The 15,575-nt window shown below is 41.1% G+C and overlaps 1 protein-coding gene across 14 annotated transcripts in view; it reads left to right on the top strand.

Moving 5' to 3' along the window:
- Window positions 1-15,575, top strand: part of LOC120623638 (probable phospholipid-transporting ATPase IA) — a 97,408-nt gene that overhangs the window by 57,722 nt on the left and 24,111 nt on the right. For all 14 annotated transcript variants that reach the window (XM_039889741.1, XM_039889737.1, XM_039889743.1 and 11 more), the window contains 17 exons: window positions 2,779-2,962; window positions 3,269-3,429; window positions 3,891-4,088; window positions 4,891-5,015; window positions 5,954-6,106; window positions 7,378-7,487; window positions 8,151-8,324; window positions 9,217-9,397; window positions 10,071-10,244; window positions 10,773-10,948; window positions 11,886-12,017; window positions 12,279-12,437; window positions 12,714-12,911; window positions 13,324-13,482; window positions 13,957-14,093; window positions 14,646-14,766; window positions 15,338-15,529. In XM_039889741.1, coding sequence (XP_039745675.1) covers window positions 2,779-2,962; window positions 3,269-3,429; window positions 3,891-4,088; window positions 4,891-5,015; window positions 5,954-6,106; window positions 7,378-7,487; window positions 8,151-8,324; window positions 9,217-9,397; window positions 10,071-10,244; window positions 10,773-10,948; window positions 11,886-12,017; window positions 12,279-12,437; window positions 12,714-12,911; window positions 13,324-13,482; window positions 13,957-14,093; window positions 14,646-14,766; window positions 15,338-15,529 — 2,734 coding nt within the window. The remainder of the gene's footprint in view (window positions 1-2,778; window positions 2,963-3,268; window positions 3,430-3,890; window positions 4,089-4,890; window positions 5,016-5,953; window positions 6,107-7,377; window positions 7,488-8,150; window positions 8,325-9,216; window positions 9,398-10,070; window positions 10,245-10,772; window positions 10,949-11,885; window positions 12,018-12,278; window positions 12,438-12,713; window positions 12,912-13,323; window positions 13,483-13,956; window positions 14,094-14,645; window positions 14,767-15,337; window positions 15,530-15,575) is intronic.

Below are 15,575 nucleotides of genomic sequence, written 5' to 3'. Positions count from 1 at the left end.
GACGTCAGCGGCGCGTCCCCGGCGCCTCCTATTATGTCGCTGGTGCCTGCTGACCGGCATACTGAATCAAGCGACTCTATAATCTTCATAATTGTTTGGGTTCATTTAATTTGAATAATTGTTGGGATCGGCGAGTAACCTTGACGATTCGCTAATGATGGAAAACTTATCGTGATTACACGAAACTTTTCATGTTCATATCATTTCTACCGATTAACGAGCAGTGCTGGACATGGGTTTTTTGTAGAGATTTCCACACTGTACGTTCTTGTTTTCCTGCAACTCGTTTTATGCCTTCTAGCCACATAGGCAAGGATCCACAATCTCTGTTTTGTTCGTCGATCGTATCTCCGAGCACTGGTCATTAATACATTGTACTTACAACTATTTGGTACTTCTAGATGACTTCTTCTGACCTCTTGATTTCTAATCACAAATTTAAATTCAAATTCAAAATTTTTTAAATGTATATTTTTCATCAAATAATAATAATAATAAGTATATAACATGTTACCACTAATGTTAGGTGATGGTGATTACTACATTCGTTAACTTAAAACTAAAGCTAGGAGGGTCCCAAACGCGCCATGGTCTAAGAGCCCACAACAAACTTAGACTGGTTTCTTTGTCTTCACCATCTCACAGTCGAATTAATATTTAACTATGAAGTTTGAGCAATTCATACCCAAGCTATATTATTATTACGTTAATATTAAAATGGGATTTTTCTATAAGCTTACGTTTTATATTAACTTTAAACTTATTCAGAGTCGTCGCAAGGATTTCATTTGGTATCATTTTACGAGTATGAAATGATTTACATTTACCCATAATTGAAATACTAATTCTATGTAGCCTAGTCTCTCTTGGGCCTATCTTATATAATGCTGTGAAAGTAATTAAAATATATTATCTTTTTAACCGCGTGCGCTGCAGAGCTAAGTCTGTTTGTTAAATTATTTATATGTGGGCCCCATTGAAGTAAAGCATTTACATGCAATACTTAGAAGTATATGCCTTATACTTAGAAATATTGTCGTAACCACCAGTCCAATTCCTCATTATTAAGTTGTTCAATGGTTGATTTTTTTATAAATATATTTCAAGAGTTATTACTGGCAACGTTCTAAAAGCCTCTGCGAAAAAGATTTTTAGTACTTTTTCATAGGTATGTTGATCCCGAATCAAAAGCTCCATCAACAACCTTGAGTGAAAGCTAAATCTGCCAGTGCGTTGATCGGTATTGTTTTCGCGCGAATCTCGCAACGGGCTGGCAAGTTGCCCAGAACTCGAAAACGCCTGAATATTTTGCTGTGACTTACATTTCATTGTTTACGTTATGCCATGTTGCAGAATGTAGGTTTAACGTAATCTGTGATGGCTTTATGTAAAACTAGAGTGTCTTCAAATGATAATCACTATCATTTCAACTGACCTAATTCATACTCTGTTGGAGATAGTGTTTGTCTCCTGTGTTCTTGTAATCATTTTATAGCTAGTGTAGCTTCTTTAGGGAGATTGCTTAGTAGATTTTTAGTTTTAAAGTGGGTAAACCCGCGGAAGGATTGCTGGTACACAATTAAGTGGGAATGCTAGCACAAGCTATACTAAGGTAGAAAAGACACAGGTGAACTTTTTTTTGACCTCGTTAGATTACATTACAACCCAAAGACTTCAGAGATACATCAATATATATATAGAATATTTCGTAAAAGAACAGAAACGATATGAGGAATACATAATTCCATTTTGTTGGGCTATTTTCATTTATCAACGCATGGAATACCAACGTCAGTTATTTTACATGACCACTGACCACAATGTAACACCACGTAGGATCTGTGCCAAATCGAAAGTTGTATGGATGAGGACCGAGCAAAAGCTCGCTCGGACATTTCGTTAGCCGTCATTGTTTACGACTGCGAGTTAAACTCGCAGCCACTTGGCAGAGTTCCAGGAGTTTTATTTGATGTCACAGGCCCGTAGCCGTAGATATGAGGATTGAGTATGTTAATACTCGCTTATGATACACCTTCATTTGTTTACACACCCCATATCTTGGTAAATGTGAGGAATTAAATGTTTTGAGTTTCACCACCTGGGAGCAATGAAACTCATCGGGGAGGTGTTATTTGTTATCCATCTTAATCAGTTATCAGATTTGGTCCAGGCTATTAGTTTTTACCGGGACGGGTGGCGCTATAATGCAGAAGCGTGGGTCCATTGTGCTACGCATCTGTACATTGAAGCTCCTGCTGCCGGGGTCCATATAAATTTTATGTTGGAGCAAATTTTCTTTTGCATCCTGGTCCGCTGTAATGTCTTGTTTAAACTGATCAAAGTCAATGTTCATCTTATAACCATAATGTGTTACCGTAAAGAAAAGCGATGCATTTCAGGCACATAAATTCTAGTCTTCAATTGAAAGTGATTTGGCACGTTTATGTCTTTTCTTATTAGTTATTCGTTTTGTGTCTTTGAGCTGGTTTCCTGGCAAATGTCCTTCTTTCCTAATGGCTGGACCTATTAGTTATTCTGGCCATCATAGCTAGAGACAGAAACCTAAGTTAGCTAAGGTTACCACTAGTTTTTTGAAAGTAAGGTGTCTAGTCTTGAATTTAGACCGTACTTGCTGAAAATATGTTTATTTTTTCAAAGTACTTAAAATATACGCGGCCAGAAAAAACACAGTCCGGAGTGTCCACGAGCTGTTTGTGTGAATCGAGTGGATATCACAAAGCGGGCCTTAAATAAAAACCTGGCATGGTCTGTCCACAGTTTACCATCGTTCGTCCCGCTGTTCCTGTTCGAGCAATTCCGGCGCTACTCCAACTGCTTCTTTCTTCTGATCGCGCTGCTGCAGCAGATCCCCGACGTGTCGCCTACGGGCCGCTGGACCACGCTCACGCCGCTCATCCTCATCCTTACAGTCAGCGCCATCAAGGAGATCGTTGAGGACTTTGTGAGTATATAAAACTGCTACTGACCATTCTGCTGAAGCAAATCCCATGCATATCCTCTATGAGCCTTTTACTCATAACTTTCACTGCTGCCCCAAAAAGATCGTCATGAAAGCAACATTAATTAATGAATACACTTCTCGTTCATCACAGAGTAAAATATCAACAGTAAAAATACCTCAGGGGAAACAGTTTCCTTTTAATAAAAGTCAGTGGTAAACGAATCTTTCTGCTGTCGGTGCAGCTCATAGACAGTGCTGGTGCAGAGACGGCTCAACAAATGAACCGTGGCATAAAAATGTTTGCAGAAACGTCACCGCGCAGATGAAGAGACGAACCGGCGGAAAGTTGAAGTGCTCCGTGATGGCAGGTGGCTCAGCATCCGATGGGAAAAGCTGCAGGTCGGCGACATCTGCAAGGTGGTCAACAATCAGTTCTTCCCGGCGGATCTCGTCATGCTGGCCTCTAGGTAACTGTCCAACGCCGTAATATCTTTTTTAACCCGGATTTAGGCGATTGGTATTTGAATGTTATATTATAGATGTTTCTGCTCGTGTGTAACATCCACGCACGAAGCACAAAGAACTTAACCCACTCAAAGTTACTTTGTTATAAATAAAAATGAAAGTTTCCTCAGTTTATTCTTGCTGATACTTAGGTTGATGTTTGGATTGTGGATTGTGTCTCTGGGTTTTTGGACTAGAACTACGTTTTAGTCCAAACGCCCCCACGGATAAGACCCTTGTCCAGATAACGTCAGAAATCGGGGTCCACATCTTCGACAGTGAGGACGCTGTGCAGGCATTGTATCTGTAACCATCTCGGGATACATCTTTGTCATTCATTGCGCTTAGACTCGGTGAAGTTAATGAATGTGACCAAAAAAGCAATTTACTATCTGACGATATTCGCTTTCCACACATTCCCCAGTGAACCCCAAGGCATATCCTTCATCGAGACGTCCAACCTGGACGGCGAGACCAACCTGAAGATCCGCCAAGCCAACCCCGACACGGCGCCGCTCGACAACGTCGCCGCGCTGGCGGACTTCAGGGCCACGGTGCAGTGCGAGCCGCCCAACAGGCATCTCTACGAGTTCAACGGTATGCTGAAGGAGACTAACACCAAGTGAGTGGAATAGACCATAAGAAACGTTGTTCCTCCGGCTCCGGCCGTGTGTACTGTCGATCTTTTGCTCTGCACATATTTTAATTGTTTGTATTATTAATTATTGGAATAGTTTTGCAGTGTTTTGTCACATTCTGACATTTGAAAAGTGCTGTCAGTTCTAGTGTGATACAGAACTATTTAACTTATCCGACGTTATGCCACGTTTGAAAGACAAGGTAGAATGGAAGCAGCCAGCCTCGCTCTCATCTCCCGCAAGATAGCAAAATGATTGTAAATGTTGATTTTGGAAAAGAGCAACTACTGAGTTTCTTGCCGGCTCTTCTCGGTAGAATCTGCTTTCCGAACCGGTGGTAGAGTCACACAAACATGCATACTTGACGTTTCAAAAGTGCTTATAAAGTAGGCCTACTTGAAATAAATGAATTTGAATTTGAATTTGAATTTGTTTATTAATAAGACTCTGCACGGCGAGCACGCTCATGAGTCCCCGGGGATAGGACATAATTTTATCTATTTTATCTTCTCCCATAGCTTTTAACAAGCGAGCGAGCATTGGCGCACAGGCGGATATAATATACGTGTAACAATAAAAGGGACAAATTTCTTCTACTTGTATTTTGCAAATAAAGATGTTCTATACTCTCAGTTTCCGTGCTTTGGTAGGTGTACCCGTTAATTTAATGCCTCGTAAGGGGATATAATTTTGATCTAATGCCTATGCTAGCCGTGCAAAATGCTTAGTACGGCTTCAGCGTCAGTTGACTTGAAGCCTTACCCTGGATCGGTCGCGCCGTTGCAGAACAATACCGCTAGGCCTGGAGCAGATGCTGCTGCGAGGCTCGATGCTGCGCAACACGGCCTGGGTCATCGCGCTCGTGGTGTACACGGGCCACGAGACCAAGCTCATGAAGAACTCCACTAAAGGTACCACACCGGGAGGTTGCCCTTTACGACCATAGTCATACCGTTGCTACCATTTTTTTCTCAACAAGTTGAAACCCGAAACAGTGAAATGATCATCATTTCAAATATCATCTTTCCACATAAACATAACCTAAAAAACTGTCACATTTACATGTTTGTACACATTTAAATGTTTGAACGTATTTACTTACGGGATTTAATCTTTTATTTAAGTTTAGTTTATTATTTATTAATATGTGACTGCATTTGATCGTAAACGTAACACAGCTGTGAGCTAATGGAATGGTTGTCACCACGTAATTTTCTATAGAAACTTTTTACAGTTATATCTCTTCTTGTAAAATGAAATAAAATCTTTTTCTTTGTAACAAATAATGTATCTATATCGGCATAGTACTTTAGATTTTACATCGAACCTGGTAAATAGCAGTAGGTAATTTACTTAATAATTTCTTATCTTGTGACTGATTTCACCATTCTTTTGGAAACCAAAGTTTAATAACCACATTTTCTATATCTTTATTAAATAGTATAAATAAAGGCGTTCACGCTGTGCGTAAGCTTAGATCTTTTAACTTTTTTTTTAGCAATACGTAGACTTATACGAGGGGAAGGTTTAGTAAAGAAAAGAACAGAAATTCAAAGTTTTGTTCTGTGATGCTTTTTAAGAGATAAGATTGCAAACGCTGCGTAAGCCTTACGAGATAGATCAAATTAATGTACTACGACATTGTATTATTAATCACATAAGTATCTTTGCACGCGAAGCCGGGAGGGTCGCTAGTATATAGATAACCCAATGTTCCAACAGTGAGTTTAGCTTGCTTGCATACGTTTAGTTTTAACGGTGCTATCGGCCTCAGCATGTGTTTTGCATAAAGTTGTAGCATGTAGCAGCGCAGGAGGCACGTGCACTAAACATCAGTTTGTGCCCTCAGCGCCGTTGAAGCGCTCGTCCATCGACCGGCAGACCAACACCCAGATCCTGATGCTGTTCATCATCCTGCTGGTGCTGTCGCTGCTGAGCGCGGTGTGCAACGAGCTGTGGATCCAGCGCCGCAAGCACACGGACTGGTACATCGGCCTCAGCGGTGAGTGCCCGGGCCTAACTCGACGAGTTCTATATGAAGGAGATGGAGTTTTTCATGATATCAACCCGTTATATGTTATAAGTATTTATGTAGGTATATATATATAAAAGAGAAAGTGTGTGGGTATGTTCCGTATAGGCTCCGAAACGGCTGAACTGATCAATGAAACTTTCAGGGAATCTCCGGATTGACCTGGCGAGTAATCCTGTAAAGTTTGGTGACGATAGGAGCACTCCTGGTTTTATTTATTTATTTATTAGTAATCCAACAGCGTTACAAACAATTTTGGTTAAGGGTTTATCTTATTAGTAAAATGTGGCCAAATCTAGATTACATATATAAAGCAATAGGTACGAGTACAAAATATACAAAATAATCAGTTACGATATTCACAACAGCATGAATGAGTGTGAGTGGGTGTGAGTGTGAGTGTGCGTAACGTGTTTTGAACTGTCAAACTGTCAAATACAGCTTTTATTTACTTTGATGATATTCTATTGTTGGGTGTACATAGGTGTAGATAATGTTCTTCACCCGCTCGAGAAGAGAATAGAAGAGAATGAATACAGAGAGAAATAAATGGTTTAATATATTATGAGACTTAAATTAAAAATTTAATTATATAAGTTTATTGTTTAAATAAAATAACGAAAAATCTAGCCCGGCGAAGCGGTACGCTAGTTATTCATAAAATTATTAATCAGTTATCTTAGTATCCATAACACAAGCTACGCTTACTTTGGGGCTAGATGGCGATGTGTGTATTGTCGTAATATATTTATTTATTTATTACCGGCCCACTACAGAGCACGGGTCTCCTCCCACAATGAAGAGGGTTTAGGCCGTACTCCACCACGCTGGCCATGTACGGATTGGTGGACACACGCCTTTGACAACACCTGGTTTCCCCACGATGTTTTCCTACACCGCGGAAGCAAGTGATATTTTAATTGCTTTAAAAGCACTTAGAAAAGTTAGAGGCGAATGCTGGATTCGAACTCTGCACCCCGAAAGTGAAACCTAAACCCTTACCACTAGGCTATCACCGCTTCGTAAAAAATGTTATACCAGCTAAAAATTAAATCAATTTTTATTTAAATCATCGATAGCCTGTACTAGTTCATTTTTGAACTTGTTGAATTGAAAATGTGGGTGTCCAACAATTTTGAAATATTTGGAGATAAATGACATTGTTTCGTAAAGTTCTAATTCCCTAATCGAGTTTTAATTGAAATTTATAGAAAAGTATAATTAATAATTTCTTGTTTCAGATGCGCAGAATGCAAATTTTGGATTTAACTTTTTAACGTTTTTGATATTATACAACAATCTTATACCTATATCCTTACAAGTTACTGCTGAAATAGTGAGATTTTTCCAGGTGAGTATCATTTATTTAAAAATATTTTTTAATTTTGATACTCATGAGAAGGCAAAAATGCTTTATAAACTTGTTCTTTTAGCTTTAAAGCGGCGAGTAAATTAGTGATAGTGTCTCTTTTTTTGTAATGTTTAGTTTCAACATAGTCACGTTGTGACCAAACCCCTTTAAATGAATAAGATAAAAAAACACATTTGTATATTTTTTCCACATTAGAACTTTTAAAATCTCTGCATATTTCAAGTATTTTGTGATTTCAAACTATTACTTGCTAAGTTTTTTGTCGTCATAACAACCCATTACCGACCCACTTCAGAGCACGGGTCTCCTTTCACAATGAGAAAGGATTAAGGCCGTATGCCACCACACTAGCCCGGTGCTGATTGTCGGACTTCACACACCTTTGTATACTTTATGTAACTCTCAGGCCTGCAGGTTTCCTTACGATGTTGTCCTTCACCGTTGAAGCAAGCGATCTTTCATGGCTTCGAACATAACTAAAAAAAGTTAGAAGTGCGTGCTGGGATGCGAACTCGCTCTATCACCGCTTCAGTGTTTGGTAATACAAGAACTTACCAAAGTTCTAATTCGTCTATGACGAGTGCGCCCATGACCCCGGCGGTGTCGTGGGCGGTTGTGGAAGTGAGCGGTGCGTGCCCGCAGGCGAAGTTCATCGCGATGGACAGCGAGATGTACCACGCGGACACGGACACGCCGGCGCTGGCGCGCACGTCCAACCTCAACGAGGAGCTGGGCATGGTGCGCTACATCTTCAGCGACAAGACCGGCACGCTCACCTGCAACGTCATGGAGTTCCGCAAGTGCTCCATCGCCGAGGTGAGGCCCACATGCCCACTGCTGGGGAATGTTTGAGTCATTTTCAGCGTCTGACTGTTTATCTGTTTCTGTTATCTTAGTACCTATAGCACAAGCTACGCTTATTTTTGGGCCACATGGCGGTGTGTCTACTAGTGTGAAACACTGCATTTTTTTATTTCACTACAAGTTAGCCCTAAACTGCAATCTCAGCTGCAGGGCTAGAAGATAAAAATCCCCCGAATATTTCCACTGACCAGGGATATGACTAACGTGTTCACCTGCTAAATCACGGGAACATGGTATAGGAAAAGTTTACCCCCGTTTATTCATTTTCAAAACCATTTTAATACTTAAAAGTAACTGATTGGCAGAAAAAGATTGTTTAATAAGACATTAAACATTGATAAAATGGAACGTAGATTCCTCTGCACGCCTATACATAATTACCACTCCGAAAAACTTATAAAATCTATGAAAGATTAGATAAGGGTTTGTTAGAAGCAGACAGACAGTCAGTCAAATGATTACATTGCTGAAGATCTGTTTGGTGTGGAATATAAAGATTGAAGGAATAATAAATTACCCCATTCAGATTCTCCTGCTTTTCGGAGTATAGTAAATTGAGCTTAATTTTCATAATATAAATAACAACTCTACTTTAGTAGTGTTTCTTTACTAGGCGCTTAATCAAATACTTCACTCCATTAAGCAGTTGGCAGTAATTATTTTAACTCTAATGATCTAAACGTTTACCAAACAATGGAAAAAGCTTGTGAGCTAGTAAAATTACGCTAGAGTGAAGTAATATCTGCGCGAGATGCTTTCACTGTTTTTGGACACAATGCACTGCATGCAATAATTGAACCGAATGAGGATTCTGTGTTCTCAATTCTGTGGCCAATGGTTACAGGTAATATACAACAAGCCCGGTCCCAACGAGCGGCTGGAAGACACGCTGCTGTACCAGAACCTCGACAACAACCACCCCAGCGCCGCCGTCATATCCGAGTTCCTCACCATGCTGGCCGTCTGCCACACCGTCATTCCGGAGGTCGTGGACGGCGCCATCAACTACCATGCTGCTTCCCCGGGTGACTATTTCTGCTACCTCCTGCACTCCTAGTAGGCCTGTTATGCGTTAATAGCTGATGCTTGCATTCTTCGTCCGCGTTTATTACGGTTTTTAACTCTATGCAAAAGATCACGTTGATTGGTTGCTGTGTAGAAGGAAGGACAAACAAATAAACGCACTGTTTATTTGATTAGAGCTACATCAATTTATCACAATTTAAGATCCCGTGATAACTTTAAAAGGATTATCTTGTCTTATCTAAGCAATTGTTGTGTGCAATATTGTCCCTAATGCCTCGAATATTCAACTTAATAGACATGATGACAGTAACAAAGAATCGCTAAAATATTGTATTCATCTATATATATGATATATGATTGATGTAATATGAAATACGTATTTGTAATAATATTCGAAGTGAGATTGGTATTTATTTAAAAAAACTACAAAATCTAGCATTAAGACAGGCGAAACGCCGTATTCAAATTTTGCACAACTTGAACTTTAAAAATCTCTGCACTGCTGCATCTCAAGCATTATGTGATTGCAATATATCAGCTGCTAAGTTTTTTGTCATCTGTAGCTGTGAAACAAGACTTACTAAATCTCTAATATGCCTGTGACGTCTCGAGTACGGCCATGACAGGGCAGGTTTTGTAATTGAGTCGTCACGCCTGGTACGATGGCTGCAGACGAGCGCGCGCTGGTGGCGGGCGCGGCGGCGTGGGGCTGGGTGTTCGCGACGCGCACGCCGCAGGCCGTCACGGTGTCGGCGCGCGGCCGCACGCTGCGCTACAGCGTGCTGCACGTGCTGGCCTTCACGTCCTCGCGCAAGCGCATGTCCGTCATCGTGCGCGCGCCCACCGGTGAGTCGCGCTGTACGCACAGCTGGCAGTTACACTGTTAAGTGTGTATGCACATGGAGCTGTATTGTAACTGGGTTGTGTACTTTCCTTTTGACAAAATGTTATCATTTAATCCGTGACCTTGAATTAACAAGGAAAATCTACATATAATCCACACTTTAAACATCAGCATGTGGTTTGGACAAACCGGTATGGAATAGGATTAGTTGACTGTGTTAAAGAGGGTAAGAATGTTAAAGGTCCTATACTTACATGACAGCTTAACCCAGCATAAAAAAGTGATCAACCTGCCTAATGGGCCAATTTGATATGATGCTAGATCATCTTTTGGCCTTGAGGGTTTCAAGTCCCTACAATCGAATTGGCAGTGCACACATATCTATATGATACACATATTGTCTTCTCAAACAGAAGTTACTAGGATTTGGAACGCCCTTCTGTGTCCTGATTTTTGAAACCTGTCTGTCTCTAAAATAAGATTGCATAAGCACTAAAGTGCGCCTGGGCTCAAGCTACGCAATGTGTCAGGGGAGATCAAGCTGTACTGCAAGGGCGCGGACTCGGTGATCTACCCGCGGCTGGCGGGCGGGCCGCGCGCGGCGCCCTACGCCGAGGCCACGCTCGCACACCTAGAGCACTTCGCGGACGAGGGGCTGCGCACCTTGGTATTCGCCGTCGCGGAAATACCGGAGCACGTTTACAAGGTACACACTTATTGACTACACTGCTACTCTGTCGTTGGCTTTTTATCCAAGTACCATTGTACGATTTGCCCCATTCATGTTATCATCACGGTGAGAAATTTTGAAAAAAAAAATCTTAAATATATACCGGACAAAAGTTCGTGCGCCTCAAATCAATTTGAAAGTAACTAGGCAGAAGCGAATATTATAAAATTACAGGTTCATAGTTGTTCCGTATATCAAACGTTTCCAAAGTGTAAGCATAAATACTTTGTTTTTATGAATGAATAAATATTATTAATTATTGCACACCAAAGAAAGATCTTTGGTGTACAATAAATGTGTAGTGTGCGTCCAAGTAGTTACAGGGATATAAACAGAGCAAGAGAGTACAATTTGGTGGCCTTATCGCTACTTAGCGATTTCTTCCAGGCAACCAAAGGCGTAAAAGGAAAGAAAAGAGGTGTAATCAATTACATTTGAACAATACACAAATATAGAAATAAAATATATTAATATAATAAACATACACACACCACTATCATCTACATGCCGATTTTATACTTTTCATACCTATCATAAAATTATATTTTTATTTTCGTACTTAAATATTTTACCATCTGCCTGCTAAATAAACAATGTTGATACAATAAATACAATTGTTGTTTAATTTTTAATATGGTTAGAACTTTTAATTTTCAACAAATATTACATACAATAGTTTTTTTTTCACGATGACAAAAGTTCTATGTGAAGAGTACGTTATTCGTAGTGTATAACACGAAGAATAAACACTTATAAGACCTGACTGACTAGTAAGATTTGTGTACAACAAATTGGCTGCATTGTATTTACAAACACTATTTCTAAACTATTGTTCATCCTATTCTTGAATGCTTCCATGCATATAAATGATCAGGGACAGCAGTAATTCACTAGGGATTGTCATCGTGCCCAGGACTGGTCGAACACGTACCACAAGGCCAGCATCGCGATACAAGACCGGGAGCAGAAGCTCGAGGAGGCCGCCCTGCTCATCGAGAACAACCTGCGCCTGCTGGGCGCCACCGCCATCGAGGACAAGCTGCAGGTGAGGCCCGCTCGGCGACACTCAGGACAAATACACAAACTGTACTCCAGTGACGAGCCCTTCCCTGCAATCATAGGCATCTCGAAGACAAAAACGTTTTACTTTAAACTACCCCTACACTAACTATCAGGACGATCGGACCTTGGACTAAGTATAAGAAGCTGTACAGGCGCTCTAAAGTACCCTTTATCCTTATAATATCAGTTGGCAAGTTTCTTGCCATACATTGTATGTCGTGTGCCTCAACCAACGCCTCGCCAGGACGGCGTGCCCGAGGCGATAGCGGCGCTGCTGAAGGCCAACATCCACGTGTGGGTGCTGACGGGCGACAAGCAGGAGACGGCCATCAACATCGCGCACTCGGCGCGCCTGCTGCACGCCGCCATGCCGCTGCTCGTGCTCAACGAGGACAGCCTGGACGTGAGTGAGAGCTATATAACGTTAAGAATTACAAAAATCAAATAAAACATTATAACAATAATAATAACAATAACCCAAAAATTAAAATTACCACCATACCAAGTAGAAACATACTTGGATATATTGTGGTATATCCAACAGAATACCCAAACTGTTTCTTAGAATATATATTCCTATATGTTATCATATAACGTCTTAACGCTTTTACGCTTTTCACTCGATCGGCTTTCCTTGAATTCCCTTTTTTTAATCGAATATGTTTATCTCCATATTTAGGGTACCCGAGAAAGTTTATCCCGTCACTTGGCCGACTTCGGAGAGAATCTCCGCAAGGAGAACGAAGTGGCGCTAGTGATCGACGGTCAGACGCTCAAGTACGCGATGGGCTGCGACCTCAAGAAGGACTTCCTGGACCTGTGCGTGTCGTGCAAGGTCGTGGTGTGCTGCCGGGTGTCCCCCATACAGAAGGCTGAGGTCAGTGCGCGGCGCACGGAACTGGCCGTGGTAGTCAAACTAGTAACAGGATGTCGCCAGACTCTAGCGTTACAAGCCCATGGATCAGCAAAACGTACATCGGTTGAGACGACAAACAGAAACCGAAATTGGCACAGAATGAGCGTTGTATAACAGCTCTTAAATTTTGGATTGTTACTGTTGATTTTCGTGAATGTAGGCTATTTATATGTTAATTGTAGGATTTGTATTGAAGCTAGAATTGCCCGATTAAACAAATATGTTTCGTAGACAAAATTTGTAGTTGAACGTAACTTGCAAGTACGTTATTGGTCAATAACATTTTTCAATATTTTATAAGGCTTCGATAATTCCCGGAACTTATCGTAAACAAAAATGTAACTTAGTTAATCATCTTAAACGATCTTCATAGGTGGTGGAAATGGTATCTCGAGCAACGGGTGCGGTGACGTTAGCCATTGGCGATGGAGCCAACGATGTAGCAATGATCCAACGTGCATCGGTGGGCGTTGGCATTTCTGGTGTGGAAGGATTGCAAGCGGTCTGCGCCTCCGATTACAGTATTGCACAGGTATCCACGCTGATTTTATAAATTCTTATGTGTTTGAGGGTAGTCTCTCTGTCGTTAACTAAATCTTTTAAGCTTAATTATTGAGTCTTTATTAAATAATACAGAGTTATTGGGAAGGATAAGAATTCCCTGTCTTACCGTCCAAAAAACATATCATGAAAGGAACTTTACTTTTTGCGAAGCCATCTAATCTGTTCTCATACATTTTGTGTGGAAACAAATGGTCATAAAGATTGGCATACTCTTATGCTACAATACATAATATGGCGTGTTTTCAAATAGCCATCGGCCTCGCTTAGTGCCCTATATAATAAATAAGAAAGTTTGTTTGAATTATTGGATGTTTATTAATTGATGACGAAATTGTTAGAAACTTGGTATTCGATCATATAATTGGGTTACAATTAACACGGAGATGGGTCAGCCCGAGAATAGTCGTATAAAGAAGTCGTTTGTTCACGTGACTTCCTTCAGTTCCGGTTCCTCGTACGCCTGCTGCTGGTGCACGGCGCGTGGAACTACTCTCGCATCAGCAAACTCATCCTCTACTCCTTCTACAAGAACATCTGCCTCTACGTCATTGAACTTTGGTTTGCGATATACTCCGCGTGGTAAGTGGATAGTTAAATTATTTCACATAAAACTATTGTTCGTATTTCCTTGAGTAGCTATTAATTTAATAATATTTAATAACTAAATCTTACTGTTTCCAACTACGCATATTGTTTGCTCATAAGAAGTGTGTTTTGCGCTCAGCTCAGTGCATTTTGGATGTCACAATCGCATCGGATTCATTTTATAGTAAAGTTGGTGATAAATGTCCTTGAAAAGTATTGAAAGTGTTTTATCGTCTTACTGTTCATTGTCCTAGAATTAGAAGAAGCGTAGAGCGAACAACGCCCTGAACGCTTTCATAGTCCAAGATTGTATAGGTATCGCTTAACTTACTATTAATTGTATAGGACATACATTAACTTGATAGATATCGATCTTGATAGATCGTGCAATAAGAGTACTAAAAAATTTAGGTTCTCTCAGGTTTCCGTACGGCCAAAACATGCTATACAATAAGTTGTGCAGGCCAAGATTGTCCAGTCAGCTCCTAAAATTAGGAAAGATCATTCAAGTACAAGGAAAAACGGTTAACCAATTTTTCCTTTCAGGTCGGGTCAAATTCTATTCGAACGGTGGACGATAGGTTTCTACAACGTCATCTTCACAGCGTTGCCGCCTTTCGCCATTGGACTATTCGATAAGATTTGTTCCCCCGATATCATGTTGAGGGTAAGTGACATTGCCGTGGTATAGTTTATTTTAATTACATTGGTAACGCTGGCCACTTTTAATCATTCTCTATAGTAAAGGAAGTTGAGGTTATCATAGCCACATGAGGCTCAACATCTTCGCCTCAGTTTGATGGACACCGGAATCCGGATGTCACTTTGTAGGACATGTTCCTTGCGCGCCCTGCAAAGTGTTGCTGGCTGGCTATACGCGATTTTTTGGCGGGCCTTATGCTCCGTCAATAATTACTTAAAAAAAAGTTAGTTAGTAGATATCTTTGCGTTTATGATGAAACAATGCCGCTTGGACAAAAGCGATGCCGTATTGCTTCCAAGTAGGATGCGGTGCCCGATAAGCAGACGTTTGTTTTGTTGGTTTGTTCAAATGTTGGAATAGAGCAAATGCTTATTTCCTGCCGGTTTCTTCTCGGTGCAATCTACCTTCCGAACCGGTGGTTCTAGAAATAGACAGACTTGACGTTTCAAAGGGCTATTAGGGCTTCTAGATTTTGAATAATCCGACAAAGGTATAGGTCGCCGTACCGGTTTGTGAATGTGCGCCTCGCCCGCAGCACCCGGTGCTGTACATCCCGTCGCAGCAGAACCTGCTGTTCAACGTGCGCGTGTTCTGGGTGTGGGCCGTCAACGCGCTGCTGCACTCCATGCTGCTGTTCTGGCTGCCCGTGCTGCTCACGCAGCACCACGTGCTGTGGCCGCAGGGCAAGGACGGCGGCTACCTGGTGCTCGGCAACTTCGTGTACACCGTGAGTGCGCTCGCCTAGTGCGGCCCAAGGCAACAGCCCAGAATTC

The sequence above is a fragment of the Pararge aegeria genome, chromosome 5, assembly GCF_905163445.1.
Source record: "Pararge aegeria chromosome 5, ilParAegt1.1, whole genome shotgun sequence".
NCBI lineage: Eukaryota > Metazoa > Arthropoda > Insecta > Lepidoptera > Nymphalidae > Pararge > Pararge aegeria.
Note: the sequence above shows the minus strand (reverse complement) of the source record. Positions and strands in the feature narration are given on the sequence as shown.